The sequence below is a fragment of the Podarcis muralis genome, chromosome 11 (genome assembly GCF_964188315.1).
Source record: "Podarcis muralis chromosome 11, rPodMur119.hap1.1, whole genome shotgun sequence".
NCBI classification, from domain to species: domain Eukaryota; kingdom Metazoa; phylum Chordata; class Lepidosauria; order Squamata; family Lacertidae; genus Podarcis; species Podarcis muralis.
In genome coordinates, this window is record NC_135665.1 from 14764554 (window position 1) to 14783725 (window position 19172).

The 19172-nt window shown below is 43.8% G+C and overlaps 1 protein-coding gene across 1 annotated transcript; it reads left to right on the forward strand.

Moving 5' to 3' along the window:
- Positions 1-403: 403 nt before the first annotated feature.
- On the forward strand, positions 404-16835 carry LOC114606603 (fructose-1,6-bisphosphatase 1-like). Its single transcript, XM_028749033.2, has 7 exons — positions 404-676; positions 3679-3841; positions 5842-5934; positions 7943-8083; positions 11289-11426; positions 12701-12820; positions 16467-16835. Exons 1-7 carry the CDS (start codon positions 507-509, stop codon positions 16656-16658), a joined length of 1017 nt encoding a protein of 338 aa, XP_028604866.2. The 5' UTR covers positions 404-506; the 3' UTR covers positions 16659-16835.
- The last annotated feature ends 2337 nt before the right edge of the window (positions 16836-19172 follow it).

Sequence of the window (19172 nt, forward strand, 5' to 3'; positions counted from 1 at the left end):
TCCCCGCCCAGCGCTAAGCAAACAGAAGGCGGCACAAAAATACGTCCAGCGCCGCTGCAGAGAGCCAACCTCCGGCTCTCCCTCCCCACCGCCTCGCTGGCCACTTCCCCGGCCCGCCCTCCTCTTCTCTGCTTCCCGCTTCTCTTTTCCCCCTCCTCCGCCTCTCCCTTCCACGCGAGCGCAGCCCCATTCCAGCATCTCCCCCCAGCATCTCCAGCAGCGTCGGAGTGGTCCAGCGATGGAACGTTGCAACACCTGGATGCGCAAGGAGGTGCCTAAGTTCCTTCCCCCGCCCCTGAGCCGGGATAGGGCCGCCCCCACCCCGCCCCCTGGCAGGATTGGTCCGCTGAGCGAGGGAAGGTCGACGCCTCTTTCCTTCCACCCACTTTTCCCGCCCCGGAGTGGTAGATACTGTAGTTCCGGGCTCCAGAGAAAGCTGTCGTCTCCAGAGCGCAGCTACAGCAACCCTCTCGTCGCCGCCGCTGCTGCTTTGGGTGCCAGTCACCATGACGGACCGATCCACCTTCGACACGAACGTGACCACCCTGACTCGGTTCGTGATGGAGGAAGGCAGGAAAGCCCGGGGCACCGGGGAGCTCACGCAGCTCCTGAACTCGCTATGCACGGCTGTCAAGGCCATCTCCACCGCCGTGCGCAAGGCGGGCATCGCTAACCTGTGAGTCCGCCGAATACCTGCATCCTTGAATTCGCCCGTCGCTGCTCCTCCCTAAGCGGGGGGGGGGGGCGCGCTTCGGTTTGCCTTCCTCAGCCCCCCCACCCCAGATCTTCCGCCAAGTGTCCCGGGTCAGCAGCCCAGGGCCCTAGCGCAGGGGAAGGCGTGGTTCCCTTGGTTGTTGTCCTCCAACGCCCATAAGCCTGACCAGCATAATCAATAGGTAAAAATGATGAGAGCTGTAGTCCAGAAAAGTCTGCTCCCCCCGCCCCCCCATAATAACCTGGAAGTGGTCTTCCCCTATATTATATCTTCTTTCCTGAGGTTTCTGCTTGGGACTCTGAAGCAGCCCAGGATCCACCAAGATGCCAGCAAATGTTGTCTTTGCTTGAGAAAGAGATCAGCCTTGAGTCCAGGGCCCAAATATCTGCATGGGCCGGGTGCTCTCTGTATACTCCCTGGGTGGTATTCAACTAAGGTTTTCTTAGAGTAGACCTGTTGACATTAATGAGCTTGCTTAGTCATGACCATTAGGTCCAGTCGTGGCCGTCTCTGGGGTTGCGGCACTTATCTCACTTTATTGGCCGAGGGAGCTGGCGTACAGCTTCCGGGTCATGTGGCCAGCATGACTAAGCCACTTCTGGCGAACCAGAGCAGTGCACAGAAACACCATTTACCTTCCCGCTGGAGCGGTACCTATTTATCTACTTGCACGTGCTTTCAAACTGCTAGGTTGGCAGGAGTAACGGGAGCTCACCCCATCGTGGGGATTTGAACCGCCGACCTTCTGATTGGCAAGTCCTAGGCTCTGTGGTTTAACCCACAGCGCCACCCGCGTCCCTCTTTAATAGGTCTACTCCTGAGTAAAACTTAAGTTGAATACCCACTCCTATCTTTATCTGCGTCTCTCTAGGGCCCAGTCCAGTGTTTATGATGCCATTTGCCTTCAAAATCTCCTTAAATTGGCATCTATCAAGTATTAACTCCCAAGCCCTGGGTTTCTTTCTTTCTATCACATACTTCATCTTGGCAATGAAGTTTCATTTGCTAACTATCTAATACCATATCCGTATTTACGACATGCACTAGAATATTTCACATCCTGTCTAATAGAAATCTTGGTGCTGCATTTTAATCTGGTGGTGCATACCAGTATGAAGGTTACTTCACATGACGCACTATTTCTTCATAACCTGTATGCACAACATAACGTAAGAGCAGCTCTGCTGGATCAGATCACAGGTCTGCCTAGTCCAGCATCCTGTTTTCAAAGTGGTCAACCAAACGTCTGTGGGAAACCCGCAAAGTTGACATCTAGGCTCTCCACTTCTGTTCCCCAGCCAACTAGTATTGAGAGGCATGCAGTCATAATGACCAGAAGTCACCAACAGTCTATGATTTTTAAATCTCATTTTAAAGCTGTTGGTGTTGGTGGCTTACTCCTGTTTAGCTTTTCCCTCTCCATGGAAACACATATTAATGAACTGAACATAAAGTAAACTGGATATAAAAGTTTGTTGACAGTATTTCAGAGCACTACAGGAAAGAGGAAAAGCGCCCTTGCTTAGGAAGCTTTGGTTTAGTCCCATATTTCTCCGCCTTTTGGAACACAATATAAATGCATTTTTTCCTCCCTTCCAAAACCCGAAAAAGTCTTGAAGTACAGATCTCACAATGAAACCTGAGCGCGATTGCCATTTTACTATGTTTACTCTTTCATGAGCAAGTCATGATGAAAGTGCAACCTTTTGTAATTCCATCTCCATGGAAAGAGGAAGCACAGAGACACTGATGTTGTCACTCTCCATGTGTACATCTGTTTGCACATATTTCGTTAAAACTCTTTATCAGGCGGTTATGTTGGTCTTTCCTCAATTGCAATATATAGCTAATATAAAGCAAAGTTGAACAGTAGCCGTTTATGGTGCTATTGATACACTGTGACTCTCTTATCTGCATAATTGTTAATGTGTTACTCAGACAACATTTCAGCAGAATTTCTTACTACGTGGTCCTAGGTGATATTCACATTTTATCTGTATTATTTTATTATGGCATGAATTCATTACAATTATAGGATATTAAACATTTAAAAGACAAGGTTACATAAGCAAAATAGTAGCATTAAAAGAATTTCAGGGAAATACAGAAGCAAGCTTTAGCCTTTGCCCCATTTGATTATAATCTGGACAGCTTTGTTGCATTGGAGCAAGGTAATATTTACAGTTCAAGGTACGCTTTTTTTTTCATATACGAGTGCTTGCTTCAATCACACATGAGTTCCCTTGCTCAATTCAGCCTTGACATGGCTTTAAAGGACAACAAAATAATTAGTTTGTCCCCCGTTTTTTTAAAAATACGTATATATTTGGCAGTTTAAAAATAAGCCATTTTAAGTCCCATCTATTTCAGATGGAAAGTTAACCATGAATTAAAGTTTTGTTGGTTCAAATCAGTGAGATTTAAAAGTGCTTAACTGCTTGGATCACATTGGGGGAGGCTTCTAGATGTTGACTCTCTTCAGGCAATTCTCTTTCAGGGAGTGGAAATAACACTACTAGCATCTTTTGCAGCTATTTTTTAATTTGTTGTAGAAATATCAGGCGCTGTGAGAATATTTTTATTTACACTGTTGGAGTTTTTAGCAGAGATGTAAGAGAACATACTAGTGTATTAAGATTTTAAGAATTAAAATGAAAATTAAGAAGGGTGGTGTGATCTCTTTTGAGAGTTACAAAAGAAACATCATCTTGGAAATATATATGAATAAGTCAAGATACTTGTCTAATTGTTTCTTGCCTCCCTGTCTCAATATAGAACTCTTAACTAATTATTGAAAGAAAGGGTGCAACCCTCACTGAGGATAACAAGACCTGGTGGAACCAAATTATTTGGGGATCTAAATCATATTTGATACAAGAGTGGCCGGGACATGCGCCCTACTTATTTAAACACACACACACACACACAAATCTTTTACTGGTCATCTATTCTTCCCTGTTCAGATATGGAATTGCTGGTTCTACCAACGTCACAGGAGACCAAGTCAAGAAACTGGATGTCCTTTCCAATGACATGGTGATCAACATGCTGAAGTCATCTTTCACAACTTGTGTGATTGTCTCTGAAGAAAACAAAGATGCCCTCATAGTGGAAGAAGATAAACAAGTCAGTACCTCTCAAAACTATCCCAATGCTTGCTTTCCCGTTGGCATTGAGCAACAGCTGTCTCTTCAAACATGTAAAAATTAACCTAAGATACAGAAAACAGGACAAAGGGCAGTGCCCTTCTGAGGTCAGAAAACGTAAGCAGGCTCTGCTCTGTTACCTGTGGCGCTAGACATTGTGAGCGAAATGGCTCCCTTCTTGTGTTGATAAATGGTAGGGAGGGCATTGGTGGGGAGAACTGGTAGGCAAAAGGGGTGTGTATAAGCCTTTCAGTGCCTGTTGATTCTCCCAAGTTTTTCAAGGCTGGAAGTGAGCCCAACTGCAGAAAAAACAGCCAGAAAAAGGCATTTTGCAGAAGATAATTGATGAACAGAGAGAGTAAATACCCTTTCCATCCACCTGTTTCTCCATGCTAAGCCCTGCCCAGCCTCTGATTCCCGTTATCTTGTCAAATGTGGGATTGGTATTCCATGTTTCCTGATAACTCCTGTCGGGGCTAAACTAGATGATGTTCACTCTAAACTCTTACTCCCTGTTGCCTGAGCTACAGCAAATTCATTAATTTGGATTATCTGGGAAAGTTTTGAAGAAGGTATGTTGAGGCAAGTCTGCTTATCAGCACCCAGCCCCACCGGGATGGACCTGACTTCAACTTCCTTTGATGGGACCAAATACAGGACTGGTTTTCCTTGCCATCTTCTATATGCCAGCATGGACTCTTCAGCGAACACATAGCACTATATGTAAAATCACCAGTTGGTTGAGATATTCAAAAAGTATCCTGTTACTGATGTAGGAGGCACACATTTCTTGGGAGGATAGAAGTGGCAGGGCCACACCCCACAACTGCTGCACAGCAGGGCCTGAGGTCCTCCCCGTGTTACTGGACTACAACTCCCATCAGCCCTGACCAGTGACCATGCATGCCTGGGGCTGTTGGGAGTTGGAGTCCAGCAGAAATCAGTACGTACAGGCTAAAGCTCCTCTATTGGCTAGCAAGGCCGATCGTACACCTTTATAACTGTTGATATATGCTGTTGTTGTACTGTGTATTTTGGGTCTATGGAGCGCAATAAAGCTGTGCATGTGCTACTAATGTGTGTGAGGGACTGATAAGATGGGAGGTAGATTTGGGAGAGTGTGATGGTAGCAGAAAAAAGCACAGGGAGGAAGACAAGGAGCCATGATGGCTGCGGCTGATGGGATTTGGAACTGACCAACATATTGGGGGCACTACTTTGGCTATCCATGCCCTCAACAGTTTTCATCAGATTAACAAAAGTTTAAGTAATCGGTTTTGTACAACAGCCCTTGCCTCTTGGTCTAGGGTGTGGTTGTTCGTTTGTGATTGGCTGTGGTGAACTTTGGTTTCATGTGTGAGTGGGGTAGCTGGGTGTTTTTGAATCAGGTTAGCCATATTGATTTGTATGCTATCGATCTTGTCGTTGTCTTGTTGGGCTGTGTATGTGATAAAGGGGAGCCATACCAGGGGTGAAGGCATCTTCTTCCATTTTTTCCCCGTGTCACACAAGCGAATAGTAAAGAGAACCTGCACAAACGACACTGACACAAAACCCCACACATGCATTGAGTAAAATAGAAACATCGCCACCCGACTCCACCCCCACTCACCACGGCCCCTTCCACCTTTCCCCCTTTTCTTCCTAATGTTACAGTAATGTCTCAACAAATGAAACTGATCTGTAGAAAATGTAACTTGAAAAAAGAGACATTGCACATACTTTTGTAAACCAAGAAATCTTTAATAAAAAATACGTTTAAAAAAAGGCTGTGGGTACCTAACGCATATTTAACACGATTCTCCTTTCTCACTTAATCCTCATCTACATAAGAGCCATTGGCAATTGAGCCATCATTAGTGTGAAAGTTGCCTAAAATCACCCTCACAAGCATTATTCAGTCGGAGTATTTTAGCAGTGAAACAAGCACTATACATATCTAGTTTATTTTAAGAATATTTGAATGTTTCTATCTTCTAGGGCAAATACATAGTCTGCATGGATCCACTTGATGGCTCATCTAACATTGACTGCCTTGTTTCTATTGGGACCATTTTTGCTATCTACAGAAAGGTAGGATATATTTAATGGTTGCTTACGGAAGTAGTGAGGTAATAGGAAGAAATGATGAAAATACACTGCTTTGAGGACTGGGTTTCTTCTTATATTAATATTGAACATTTTTCGTTCTCAGGGTCAGTCAGTAGGGACAAGGGTTAACTGAACAGAGTGAATGTTATGTGTGAAACAAAAATAAAATTATATCAGATTTTCTTTTGTTGAAGTGGATTGAGGTTAGCTGGTTTAATGGAATCTGTTCCATGGGTTTTAACGGTGTAAACTGACTTTTCACACAGGGCAATGATCTTGCAGCATAACCTGCAAACTTGCTATGTAACCCTCAAAGCACTTGTGTTTGTAAGAGTTCTGTTAACTCCAGAGAGGATATTACTTGTACCTTATTTTGACAGGCAGTTAAACTGTTTAAAGAGACCTGAAGTTCTGGACTAACATGTTTTTAAATAAGCAAGCTGATTGTGTCTAAGGCACACACCCCATTTTAATTGTTTAGCTTCTAGAATAAGATGTCTTTGAATCATATACTCTGGAACTTAAAAACTAACCTCAGCCAAACAGCAAAATAAGATAGTGTATTGACAGCCAGGTCTTATCTATTTTATGCTTATTTACTATATAAGGGTCAAAAGGAGCTTCCAGTGGCCTATCCAGCTCAGTGCTGTCATTCTTGACTCTCAAATATCCCTCCATTGCAACTTTGGCATGTATACAATTGGCTTAATAATTCATGTAACTTTTCCATTTTCACTCACATATGGGTATGCCAATCAGGGATGCACTTGGAGCTGAAATTGAAAGGTGGATAATGTGGGCAGGAGTCTCTACCTTTTGTTGGGGACCCCTTACTCTTGTAAAAAACAATTGTGAGTACAGTCATACCTCGGGATAAATGTGCTTCAAGTTAAGTATTTTGGGGTTGCGTCCGCGGTGATCCAGAAGTAATGGAGCACGTTACTTCCGGGTTAAGCCGTGCGCGCATGCGCAGACGGTCAAAATGACGTCACACACATGCGCGGAAGCGGCGACCCGCGCACGTGCAGACGAATCCCATTCGCATCCCGAGGTACAACATACCACCTCCAAGCTCCAGAACTTTAAAAAGGAAAGGGGAGGGAATTGGGCCTTGTACCACATGTTCCCTGAATCCAGTGCCCACCTCCAGGGATTCTGAGACAGAACGCTAGTGGATATGGCAACTGCAAGCAGCATGACTTTTAAACCCACAAGCAGGGCCATACGTGAGGCTGGCAGTCACGTGATTCCTTACTCAACCTAATTTGAAAAGATAAAACAGTCACACAAACCAATATTGAAGTTGTTTGCAAGCCAAGCAGAAGTCCTAATGAGATACTTCAGATTACAGTGGTACCTCGGGTTAAGTACTTAATTTGTTCCGGAGGTCCGTTCTTAACCTGAAACTGTTCTTAACCTGAAGCACCACTTTAGCTAATGGGGCCTCCTGCTGCTGCCACGCCGCCGGAGCACGATTTCTGTTCTCTTCCTGAAGCCAAGTTCTTAACCCAAGGTACTATTTCTGGGTTAGTGGAGTCTGTAACCTGAAGTGTATGTAACCCGAGGTACCACTGTAATAGTTTGCTACAGTGATGAGGAAAGGCAAGTGTCCCACAGAGCCCTCACTCCTCTCCAGCACTAAATGGAGCCGTTAAACTTGTGCCAGCCTCATAGAATTCTGTTTTAGCTCCTGACAATGACTCTTCCTCTTTCTTTAACCATCTCCGTATTTGATGCTTAATGGGAAGAGAACAACAGCTTAAAGTTAAAAGCTTTTAATGTCCAGATTTTAAGGTTCTTGGGGAAAGGGTCACAGCTCAAGTGGTAGAGCAGTTGCTCCGCATGCAGATCCCGGGTTCAGTCCCCAGAATCTCCACGCAGAGCTGGGAATAACGCCTGTCTGAAACACTGGGAAGCCCCTGCCAAAGCTCGATGGACCAATGGCCTTTCTCTGCATGAAGAAGCCTCCTATGTTCTTCTCTTATTCAAGACTTCTCCTGGTGCACCGTCTGAGAAGGATGCTCTGCAACCTGGGCGCAACCTTGTGGCATCTGGTTATGCCCTCTATGGCAGTGCCACCATGCTTGTTCTCGCTCTCGAATGTGGTGTCAACTGTTTCATGCTTGATCCGGTAAGGAATGCTGTTATGGCCTATGAAAATATTATTGTTTGTTGTCAAGCTTTTTTTAAAAAAAATATTCTTATCATTTTATACAAATGGGAAATTTTCATATATTTTTATCGTTTTATACAAATGGGAAATGAGTTTATTCTAAGGGAAATTAATAGAGCTTATTCCACCGTAAAAAATGTCAAGTGAAGTAATACTTTTTAAGGACTAAAACATGCATCTGTGCATCAAACAAATGGAGGGGTTGCAAATACTTGGAATCTTTCAATCCCTATTTTCTTTTAAGTAAAATGAAAATTAAAAAAATACAGGGTTGTTGTAGGACAAACAAGATAAAAATTGTACAGAATTTTCAACATAATAATTGGAAGCAGTTGGTGTCTCTGAAACACAAGTTGCTAACCAGTGGTCCTCCAGATGTAGGTTTCAAACTCCCATCAGTCACAGCCACCATAGCAAATGGTCAGAGATGATGGAAGTCATAGGCCAACAACATCTGGAGGACCAAAGATTACCCAACTCTCCTCTAGAAAAGAACAACAACAACAACAATTTTATTATTTATACCTTGCCCATCTGATTGGGTTTCCCCAGCCACTCTGGGCAGCTTCCTTCCAGGGGTGCTACATATCCTATTTGCCCTGCCAAGTCACTGCCACCATTGCTCATCTCCATTCATGCAGAGCTCCTTCAGTCTCTTCTACTTCAGCTCCACCCATGGATAGCTATCAGCCAGGATAGCTAGACATTCCATATTCAGATGTGATATCATTCAGCCTGGACACTGAGATCCAGCACCAAGGGCCTTCTGGCACGAGAAGTGAAGCTACAGGGAACCAGGCAGGGGGCCTTTTGGTAGTGGCACCCACTCTGTGGAGCATGTCACAGAGATGAGTAACTATATAACCTTTAGAAGGCAGCCCTGTATAGGTAAAGGTAAAGGGACCGCTGACCATTAGGTCCAGTCGTGACCGACTCTGGGGTTGCGACGCTCATCTCACTTTATTGGCCGAGGGAGCCGGTGTACAGCTTCCGGGTCATGTGGCCAGCATGACTAAGCAGCTTCTGGCAAACCAGAGCAGCGCACGGAAATGCCGTTTACCTTCCCGCCGGAGCGGTACCTATTTATCTACTTGCACTTTGGCGTGCTTTCGAACTGCTAGGTTGGCAGGAGCAGGGACCGAGGAACGGGAGCTCACCCCCTCACAGGGGATTCTGATCAGCAAGTCCTAGGTTATGTGGTTTAACCCACAGCGCCACCCGTGTCCCTCGCCCTGTATAGGGAAGCTTTTTAATGTTTAATGCTTTGTTATGTTTTTATATATGATGGAAGCCACCCAGAGTGGCTGGGGCAACCCAGTCAGATGGGTGGGGTACAATTATTATTTTAAAGCTCTGAAGAGCAGATAGGAAGAACAAGGTGCCAGCCAGCCTGTTACTTGCAGGTGCCACTAGGGGGCGCTGGATTCCATCATAGTGGCCTACTGAGTGCAAACCCAGTGTACACTTTGTGTGCAGCTTCATTAAAGAGCTGGTGCTTGCACTGTCTTGGTTCCTTAAAATATCCCAAACTTGAACTGCTCTCATAAGGACTAAAAGAAAGGGGAAAGAGTTGACTAACTCCCTACCCCCAATTATACAATATAAGCTTTGCATGTCCTGCAGGTTGTTTAATGAGACACAGCAGCATAGAAAACAGAGGTCATTATCCCCACAGAATGCAAGCGATTCTGAAAAGTGATTATGCATCATATTCGAATTAAGACTTCCAGGAAATTTAAACCCTTTTGGTACATGAAGGCTGCCTTTCGTTTTAGCACTAGTGTGTAGGATGGCTAATCACGATGCTCCAGGTGTTGCTGGACTCGCCTCCCATCATTCCTGATAATTGGCCACGTGAGATTGGGCAGATGCGAGATGGAACCCAACAACATCTGGAGAGCCACTGGCTAACCACACATTTAAGGAGCTTGGAATTTAAGGCAGCGTGTTTCCCTCAGCCTTGTTTTGAAATGGCTACTATCTTCTGTTCATCTACATCTCAACAAAACCATGTTAACAGATGTTCTTGTACACTTTCAGATTGCATCTGATGTCTTAAAGAGTAAGTGGGGTGTTCACGTTTGTGTGTGTGTGCGTGTGTGTCAGAAAGAGAGGCACCTTAAACACCCTAGAATCTTTTCATCTTTGTGCTTCTACAATAGAAAGCATGTTTCAACATAGCTGATGCCATGCAGCTTCAATTAAAACTGCTTTCTAGATGAAGCAAGGTTGCATAGCCTTGCTTGGGTTTTTCCATGTTTGTTCAGTTTTAAAAGAACTGGAGTTTATTTTCTATTGTTAGAGCCCGGCATTCTCCAATATGTATATCTCAAGTAGTTGCATGTCCTTTACTTTATTTTTGTTTCTTTTTTAGCAGCTAGACTGTTACGTTCTATGTATGTAGTAGCATTTTTTCCTTCAAACAACTGTGAAGAAATGACATTGTGGTCATTGCCTACAAATGGTTTCATGAGCATTCTAGTTTCAACAGGGCAAGATTGATAAAGGTTGCTGCAAACTGCTTTGAGGCCTTGCCCTAGTAAACAGGATATTGGAAAAGGTATTCTTAAGTGCTTGAAGTTTCCCACCCAAAAATTTATATACTGCTTTTATCAGAAAGGAACACAAGGCAGTTTACAAGAGAAAACAAAATTAAACAATATAGCATACAAAATGGACAAAACATCAAAATCCATAAAACCACTTTCCACTCTACGCACACAAATTCCACATTCGCTAACTAACCTGTAGTTCAAGTCAACCTGTGCATATTCACCAACCTTGCAACACACACAGCTCTCACGCTCAACAATTACAGATCCCAACAGTCCATACTACAACCCTGGCAGCCTAACACGCTAAGAGACAAAAAGCAAATTTAATCTGTGACTCCACCAAACCCAATTAAAACCTCACACTCCTTCACACAGGACTCTCGTTAATACCTTCACAAGGGAATTGCAGTGAACTGGATGCACTTGGTAAATATGCTCTGGTTGGTCCTCATTTGTAGACATGCACTATTTTGCCTGTATTAACTTGTCCGACACTGATTCACATGGCGGTATTTTTTGTTTTGTCTTGTAAATGACGAATGCAATTTACTCAGGAATAAAGTGTATGCTGTACAAATGATAATGCTTGTTTTTTTTTCTTATGCTAGGCCATTGGGGAATTCATTTTGGTCAACAGGGATGTAAAAATAAAGAAAAAGGGAAATATCTTCAGCCTCAACGAGGGATATGCTGCATACTTTGACCCTGCTGTCACAGAATATCTCAAGAATAAGAAATTTCCACAGGTGAGCTTTCACATCCTGCAAAGAAATTTGCTATCAAGATATTCCGGAAGACATTTATTTTAGTACATATATATTTGCTTTATATAACTTCACAGTGGGACCCTCACCTGTGCGTTGGGTCAAAAGCACTTTCTCCAACAAAAGAGGCTCCTCTGGATCCAACCCAATCTTTTTTGTACAAATCTTAGAAACAATTTTGTGGGTACAAAGTGAACCATGGCCATCGTGGCATGTCCAGAGAACCCTAAGACTTGGTTCGAACATTAGAAGTTTCCTGGTGTGAAAACTCTTCTTAGGGAAATGGATGGGAAGGTGTGTGAATTGTTACCTGCACACAGTACTCAGCTTCACACCATTTATAAGTACAGTGGTACCTCAGGTTAAGTACTTAATTTGTTCCAGAGGTCCGTTCTTAACCTGAAACTGTTCTTAACCTTAAGCACCACTTTAGCTAATGGGGCCTCCTGCTGCTGCTGCGCCGCCAGAGCACTATTTCTGTTCTCATCCTGAAGCAAAGTTCTTAACCCGAGGTAATATTTCAGGGTTAGCGGAGTCTGTAACATGAAGCATATGTAACTTGAAGCATATGTAACCCGAGGTACCACTGTACAGTGGTACTTTGGTTGTTGAATGGCTTGACTCCTGAACAAATCGGCTCCCGAATGCTGCAAACCTGGAAGTAAGTGTTCCGGTTTGCGAACATTTTTCGGAAGCCGAAGGTCCGACTTCTGCGGCTTCCGATTGAGCGCAGGAAGCTCCTGCAGCCAATCGGAAGGCGCACCTTGTTTTTTGAACGGTTCCGTGAGTCGAACAGACTCCCAGAATGGATTAAGTTTGACAACCACGTTACCACTGTACTGTCTGGGAATTTCTGATGGGCAGTAGTAAACACAATACAACAGGCACATGAGTGATCATTGCACAGACTGACTGGCTTCCTACAGCTTAGGAACGTTGTAATTTGTTGCAATCTGCTCAGATGGCGTGCTTCAGCATTTACTGATTCCTTGTCTTCCTGTGTGACTTAGAGGCATGACTGACATTTGCATGGCTGGCTTTCCTATAGCGAGCCTAGCGATGGCCTGGGCAAAAGGGCTTCTTCCATTTATTGGGAACACCTCCTGACCTTCTCATTTAATGCTACAGCACCCAACCAGGAAGCTGCCATCTGGACCCAGCCTGGGACAGAGGCAGCTGCTATCCATTTCGCATCAGTCTGGGGAATGTAGAACTTCAGACCACTTATACAATATTTCACCAATCTTCTGTTCTAGGATGGTAGCGCTCCCTATGGCAGCAGATACATAGGTTCCATGGTTGCTGATGTGCATCGTACCCTGGTGTATGGAGGAATCTTCCTATATCCAGCCAATTCAAAGAGCCCCAAGGGAAAGGTAACATAGCTAGCACATGCCTAATTTTTTTACAAGAATTCATCATGTGATGCTGCTATTTTCTTCATGTTTTACAACTGAATGCCCTTCTAAACTACATGTTTAGTTATCAAAGTCTGGGCACTCTGGTCAAGGTCATAGAAAGGCACTGTTATATTTAACAAAAGGCAGGGAGAACTCATGCTTTCCCTTTGTAAGTTGAGCGGGAGGACTATCTGTGTTCATTTGGCTTCCCCCGGTACGTATCTGGCGTCTCTGCTATGCAAGATAAGACACCATCGAGCAGCGCTGTGATGGTGTAACATCCAAGGAACTGGGTGATGCTCCCAACCAAAAGTGCAGGGAGTTCTGGGGAAGTGAACTGTTCTGAGACCTCCAGGTATAGAAATTAAATAAATCAATAAATCAAAAGTGCACCTGGACAAAAAGTAAATACAGTGGTGCCCCGCAAGACGAATGCCTCGCAAGACGAAAAACTCGCTAGACGAAAGGGTTTTCCGTTTTTTGAGTCGTTCCGCAAGACGAATTTCCCTATGGGCTTGCTTCGCAAGACGAAACGTCTTGCAAGTTCTTGCGAGTTTGTTTCCTTTTTCTTAAAGCCGCTAAGCCGCTAAGCTGTTAATAGCCGCTAAGCCGCTAAGCCGTTAATAGCCGCTAAGCCACTAAGCCGCTAATAGCCGCTAAGCTGCTAATAGCCGTGCTTCGCAAGACGAAAAAACTGCAAGATGAAGAGACTTGCGGAACGGATTAATTTCGTCTTGCGAGGCACCACTGTAGTAAGGGGCTTATCACATAAGTAGAGCACCCATTCTAAAAGGCACAAAATGGGGCTCGGTGGATCATTATGTTACCCTTTTCCAGGCAAAGATTTACTGAAATAAGTGGTAGGTAAAATGTCAGCAATCCTTGGGGGAAATCTCTGCCTCTTTGTGTACTGGATCAGAGGCTCCTGAATGAAATACGCTTGGGCTAGGCTGTTATCTATAAGCACCAACTGGATTCCTTTCCCCTTGCTAATTATGTTAATACTGGCTGCAATACTTTATGGCATCACTCCTTTAGGCACTCAGCTTTATTTCTCTCTCACACCCTGTCCTAAATCACCTGCGACATACAGAGCTTTCCCTGTCCCCTGGGTTCGGGGAACTTAAAAGCTAAAATTTTATGAGCTTACAACTTGAAACGGGGGCTAAACTAGATATGACACACTAGATACATGAATAGGGGTATCCTATTGGGGGAGAGTTCTTGTTTTCATTTGCTAGTATGTTATATATATATTTGTTTTTTTATATTGTAAACCACCCTGTGATCCTTGGATGTACCAAGTTTCCTGCAGGAATTTAATAAACAAAATTTAAAAATAAAAGTGCTTATAGTGCCCCCCCCCCCGGTGTTAAACATACTCTGCAATCAGTAAACTAGCACACCAGGGAGCGAGCTGGAATCTTTGTCCTGATGTGCTAGTTCTTTTAGTTTTGCAGGAAACTTGGTACATGAGAGAATAAATAAAAAATGGCATCCCCTGCCTGCAACCTGAAGTGGTACAGTCCACACCACCGCTCAGGCTTCTACCACTTCATTCTGGATAAACTAAAACTGGGAAATTTGGAAAAGACTATCTATCTGACATATGAGACCGCAGCAAGACTAAACTGCTTAATTGTTGAATTGCCAGTTTTGATATCTAGTATCATTACAGTGGTACCTCGGGTTAAGTACTTAATTCGTTCCGGAGGTCCATTCTTAACCTGAAACTGTTCTTAACCTGAAGCACCACTTTAGCTAATGGGGCCTCCTGCTGCCGCCGCGCCACCGGAGCACAATTTCTGTTCTCATCCTGAAGCAAAGTTCTTAACCCGAGGTACTATTTCTGGGTTAGCAGAGTCTGTAACCTGAAGCGTCTGTACCCTGAGGTACCACTGTATAAGGAGCAGAATATCCTGCTCCACAAAAGAGCAACCATTATTGAGTTGCATTCGGTTTTCACAGTTTTTTTCTCTAACATGGCATTCAAGTATAATCTCAGACTTCCAACAACTGAGAAGAAAGTGCAGTGGTTTCTACGGCAAACTCTTTCCCAACTCTTAACTGGGCAAGGGAAGGACCTGTGTTTATTCAGTCAAAAACTGATCTGAACTACATTTCAATGCTTGCTCCAGCCTGTAGATAAGAGGCAGTTACTCATTTACACAGAATGTCACAAACAGGACCTTTTCCTCAACTTATGAGCAAGGCAGTACTACTTCTGTTAATAGGCTTTGTCCTCTTGCATAGTTTGGTTGACCAGTTGTGCATTTACCTGTGTACCTTTCCCCCAAGAACTCACGCTGATATACATCGTTCCCACCCTTCTCTCCACTCTCCCAACCCAATTTTTATCCTTATAATAATATCCCTGTGAATTCAGTTAGCCTGAGAGATGACTAAATAAATATCATCAATTGAACCTCATGGCTGAGTGAGGACTCTAACCTGGCTCTCTCTGCAGTTCTGATCCAACCAACTAACTCAGAAATATGGAAGTTATGGCCCTTCAGATGCTGTTGGACCAGAACTACCATAATCCCTGACCATTGGCCATGCTGTGCCGTCAACAAGTCTGACAAGAACTGGCTGCAGCTTCTCCATTCCTACTGTAACTTCAGCCCTTCCAACTGACCCCATTATTACAAAAGCAGTCCTGGTTTCTGACTTGATCCCAGAATGTCCCACGTTTCCTTTATCCTCCACGTCTCAGGGGACAATTAAAAGCGGTAAGTGCAAGTGCAGAAATGGAAAATAAAATCCCTGCACCAAATGAAGGAAAAGGTCACCAATCCACTTTAAAAGTCTTTCATCGCAATGCTTCTGCAACCAGACATTTCTTAGGAAACACAGGGAGTGTCAAATCCTTTATTGCAAATGGAATCTGACACTGTCTACTCAGAAGGAAGCCCCACTGTATTCAATGGAGCTTACTCCCAGGTAACTGGGTCAAGACTGGGCAGCCTTACACGGCCATCTGAAGCATTTTGACTCAGAACTAAGTCCCATTGAGTTCCATAGGATTTACTCTCTGGTATGTTCCTAATCATTCTCAGTTTCTATCATCATTATCATCCCACCTTTTTCCTTGATAGGGACTCAAGGCAGCTTACCGCTAAAATTTTATATCATTCCCTTTATCTGTGGAAGGTGTTGTACATGATCCCTTCCCTCACATTTTTTCTTTACACCAATCCTGTGACATAGGTGAGGCAGAGAGGTTGCAATTGGCTCAAGGTGACTGATGTGTCTATGTGTACGGTGAAATCAAACTTGGGAGAAGCTTCCAAATGTAGAATAGGATGTCCCTATACTCATCGGAGAAATGTTGGAGGGGATGTAACTATGATATCACACTGCCTCTCTAAGCATAAACATGGAATGAGAACCTCAGTTTCCTACCTGCACCAATACTGCCATTAGAAGCATGCTTGTTTGTGAGCAATCCCCTTTGGACACAATGAAACTTATTTCTGAGTAATCATGTGGACATTTGCAATGTAGAAAACCTGTGCAGAGAGCACTATACAACTGTAGCACACTCTTCTTTTGAGTATAGCATTTGGCTCAAGTGCAGTGCTGATGCCTGATCTGTTATTTTTAACATGTGTAATTCCAGTTGAGGCTCCTCTATGAATGCAACCCCATGGCTTTTATCATCGAGAAGGCTGGAGGTCTTGCAACAACAGGCAAGGAGGCTGTCTTGGACATAGTGCCTGAAAACATTCACCAGCGTGTGCCTATTGTCTTGGGGTCTCCAGACGATGTGCAGGAATACCTAGCCATGGTCAAGAAGCATTCAACTAAATGAGAAGAGGGCGGCTGCATATGCCATTGGAATGCCTCTCAACTGGACCAAAGACCATAACTGTGCAAAACTACGGACTGAAGCAAATTTATAGAATGCAAAAGAGCCATAACTTCATTATGCATAAAAAGCAAACTCAATGCGTTTTGCTGTGCCATTAAAAACAAATCTAAAAAGCTATTTCATTTGTAACTTACACAATCCACTTAAGCTTGCAATTTCAGGGCAAATCAGAGGGATACATGGGTAGTCTGAAAAAACTAGAATGTTTATGATGTGAGTGATGGGTTAATCCAGAACATGGGCAGAAACTGTTATGGCCTCTTTTTTTTCAGCTCACATGCAGCACAGTTAACAGTAGTCATTTCCAGCTTTGGGAGAACAAGCACAGGATTATACTGCTACAGCTAAAGTCATAGCCCACCCTTAGGCAACTGGGATAGAGCTACCCTATTCTGTACGACCAATTATTTCAATTGCCCTAAACACTGGTTCAGTTTACACATAACACAAAGCCAAATCATGGCTTAGTGTGACCATGTGGGTTCCTGGATGAAGGATCATGGCTGTATTCATATGTGCACACACATTGTTCCTTTATGGCAGCAATTGCCAAAGGGAGGTAATAAGACAGAGGATCCTGGTCATGAAATATCTATGGTCAATATTACTCCTAGTTCGATAGTTGGAATTTAGTGGTAGATCCCAAATGAAAAAGTTGATTCATCTGTTTAATTGGATATGTCAGCCACAGTTACAATTCAGTTTCATTTCTATATTAGCCAAAGGCAATAAACAGAATATAGAACACAATGGAAAACAATAAAACCCTAGTCATACAAATGATAATAAAACAAGTTAACTAATGTAGTTTTCATTCCAGCAGTTATGGCAGTTCACAATTTAAGGCTCAACAGCATGAGAGTTAGGGACGCGGGTGGCGCTGTGGGTAAAACCTCAGTGCCTAGGACTTGCCGATCGTATGGTCGGCGGTTCGAATCCCCGCGGCGGGGTGAGCTCCCGTCGTTCGGTCCCAGCTCTTGCCCACCTAGCAGTTCGAAAGCACTCTTAAGTGCAAATAGATAAATAGGTACCGCTTTATAGCGGGAAGGTAAACGGCGTTTCTGTGTGCTGCGCTGGTGCTGGCTCGCCAGCTGCAGCTTCATCACGCTGGCCACGTGACCCGGAAGTGTCTTCAGACGGCGCCGGCTCACGGCCTCTAGAGCAAGATGAACACGCAACCCCAGAGTCAGTCACAACTGGCCCGTACGGGCAGGGGTACCTTTACCTTTACCTTTTAGCATGAGAGTTAGATAAATGTGTTAAATGGTGAACTGCATTCGTTGCTGATATCTAGACTTTGTTCAGGCCACTGGTCTGTACAGTTTCTCCCAACTGCATGGTCACATCAAAATTCCTCTTTTGTGCTGTGATCTGATCAGTGTGCATAAGTACAGGTAACTGAAAGCTACTTCAAACTCACAAAATCAGTCAAACCAGAAGACGGGTAGCTCTAGATAGGCAGTAGTGCCCATAAAACAATAAAAGAAATGGAGAAATCTGTTAATCTCTACAAGCCACACAGAAATCAGCACACATTTTAGTTTCTCCTTTGCTTTCTGTAGAGAGGAAACCATAAGAAACTCCTCCTCAAAGGAAATTTCAAAACAAATGATCACCTAGAGCAGCATTTACCACACCGGTTACTGTCCTTCCAAGTGACTAAAGAACTTTGGCATTTGGTGAAAGGTCAGTGTCTCTCATTACAGATGGTGTCAGTAACACGGACTACTTGCATCTGCATTCACTTGGAAGAAAATAGCATCTCGTAGGAGCTGCTTTAGCTTGGATAACAGAAATAAGTAATGACTTGTATTCTATACAGGTGGAATACAGTATATAAATCCATGATATGCATCAAAGAGAGAGACCCCCAACCTCCATGGGTTCCTGGTGTCCCACATTCTCTGGGGCTCCTCCATTTCTGCAGTACAGCCATGCCACCCACATGTGTGTATGTAGGAACATGGGTGTGCCTCAATGTGAATGAGAAGAATGTGGGCCAGTGGTAAAGGGAACTTCATGTGTGACTAGGCATTAAGGAAGAACTGGGCCATGTTTTCAAAGCCCACTCTTCTCTGGCCTTAGGAAAGAATAATAGAATTGAACGATGTTAAGCAGTTTTCATTCTTAATATATTTTCCATAGCATTTTCATGAAGTAAATAATGGGAAGGCTGCAGATAAAAAATGGACCTTATCAGAAAATTGCATATATGGACCAGTCTTAAAACTCAGTAGGCCCTCAGCTTCTCATGGCTGACTACACAAAAGCACCACCCAAATGCTGGTAGATACATTGGTGCAAATATGAGACAAGGATGCAGTCTTAATCCATATTCTATTTAATTGTTCCATAGAGTTTAGTGTTGTTGGTTTTTGTTGGTTTAATAAGTTCCTTGAGAACTGCAGGATTTGACTGCACATTAAACCGCATATCTGAACCATAATAATCTGC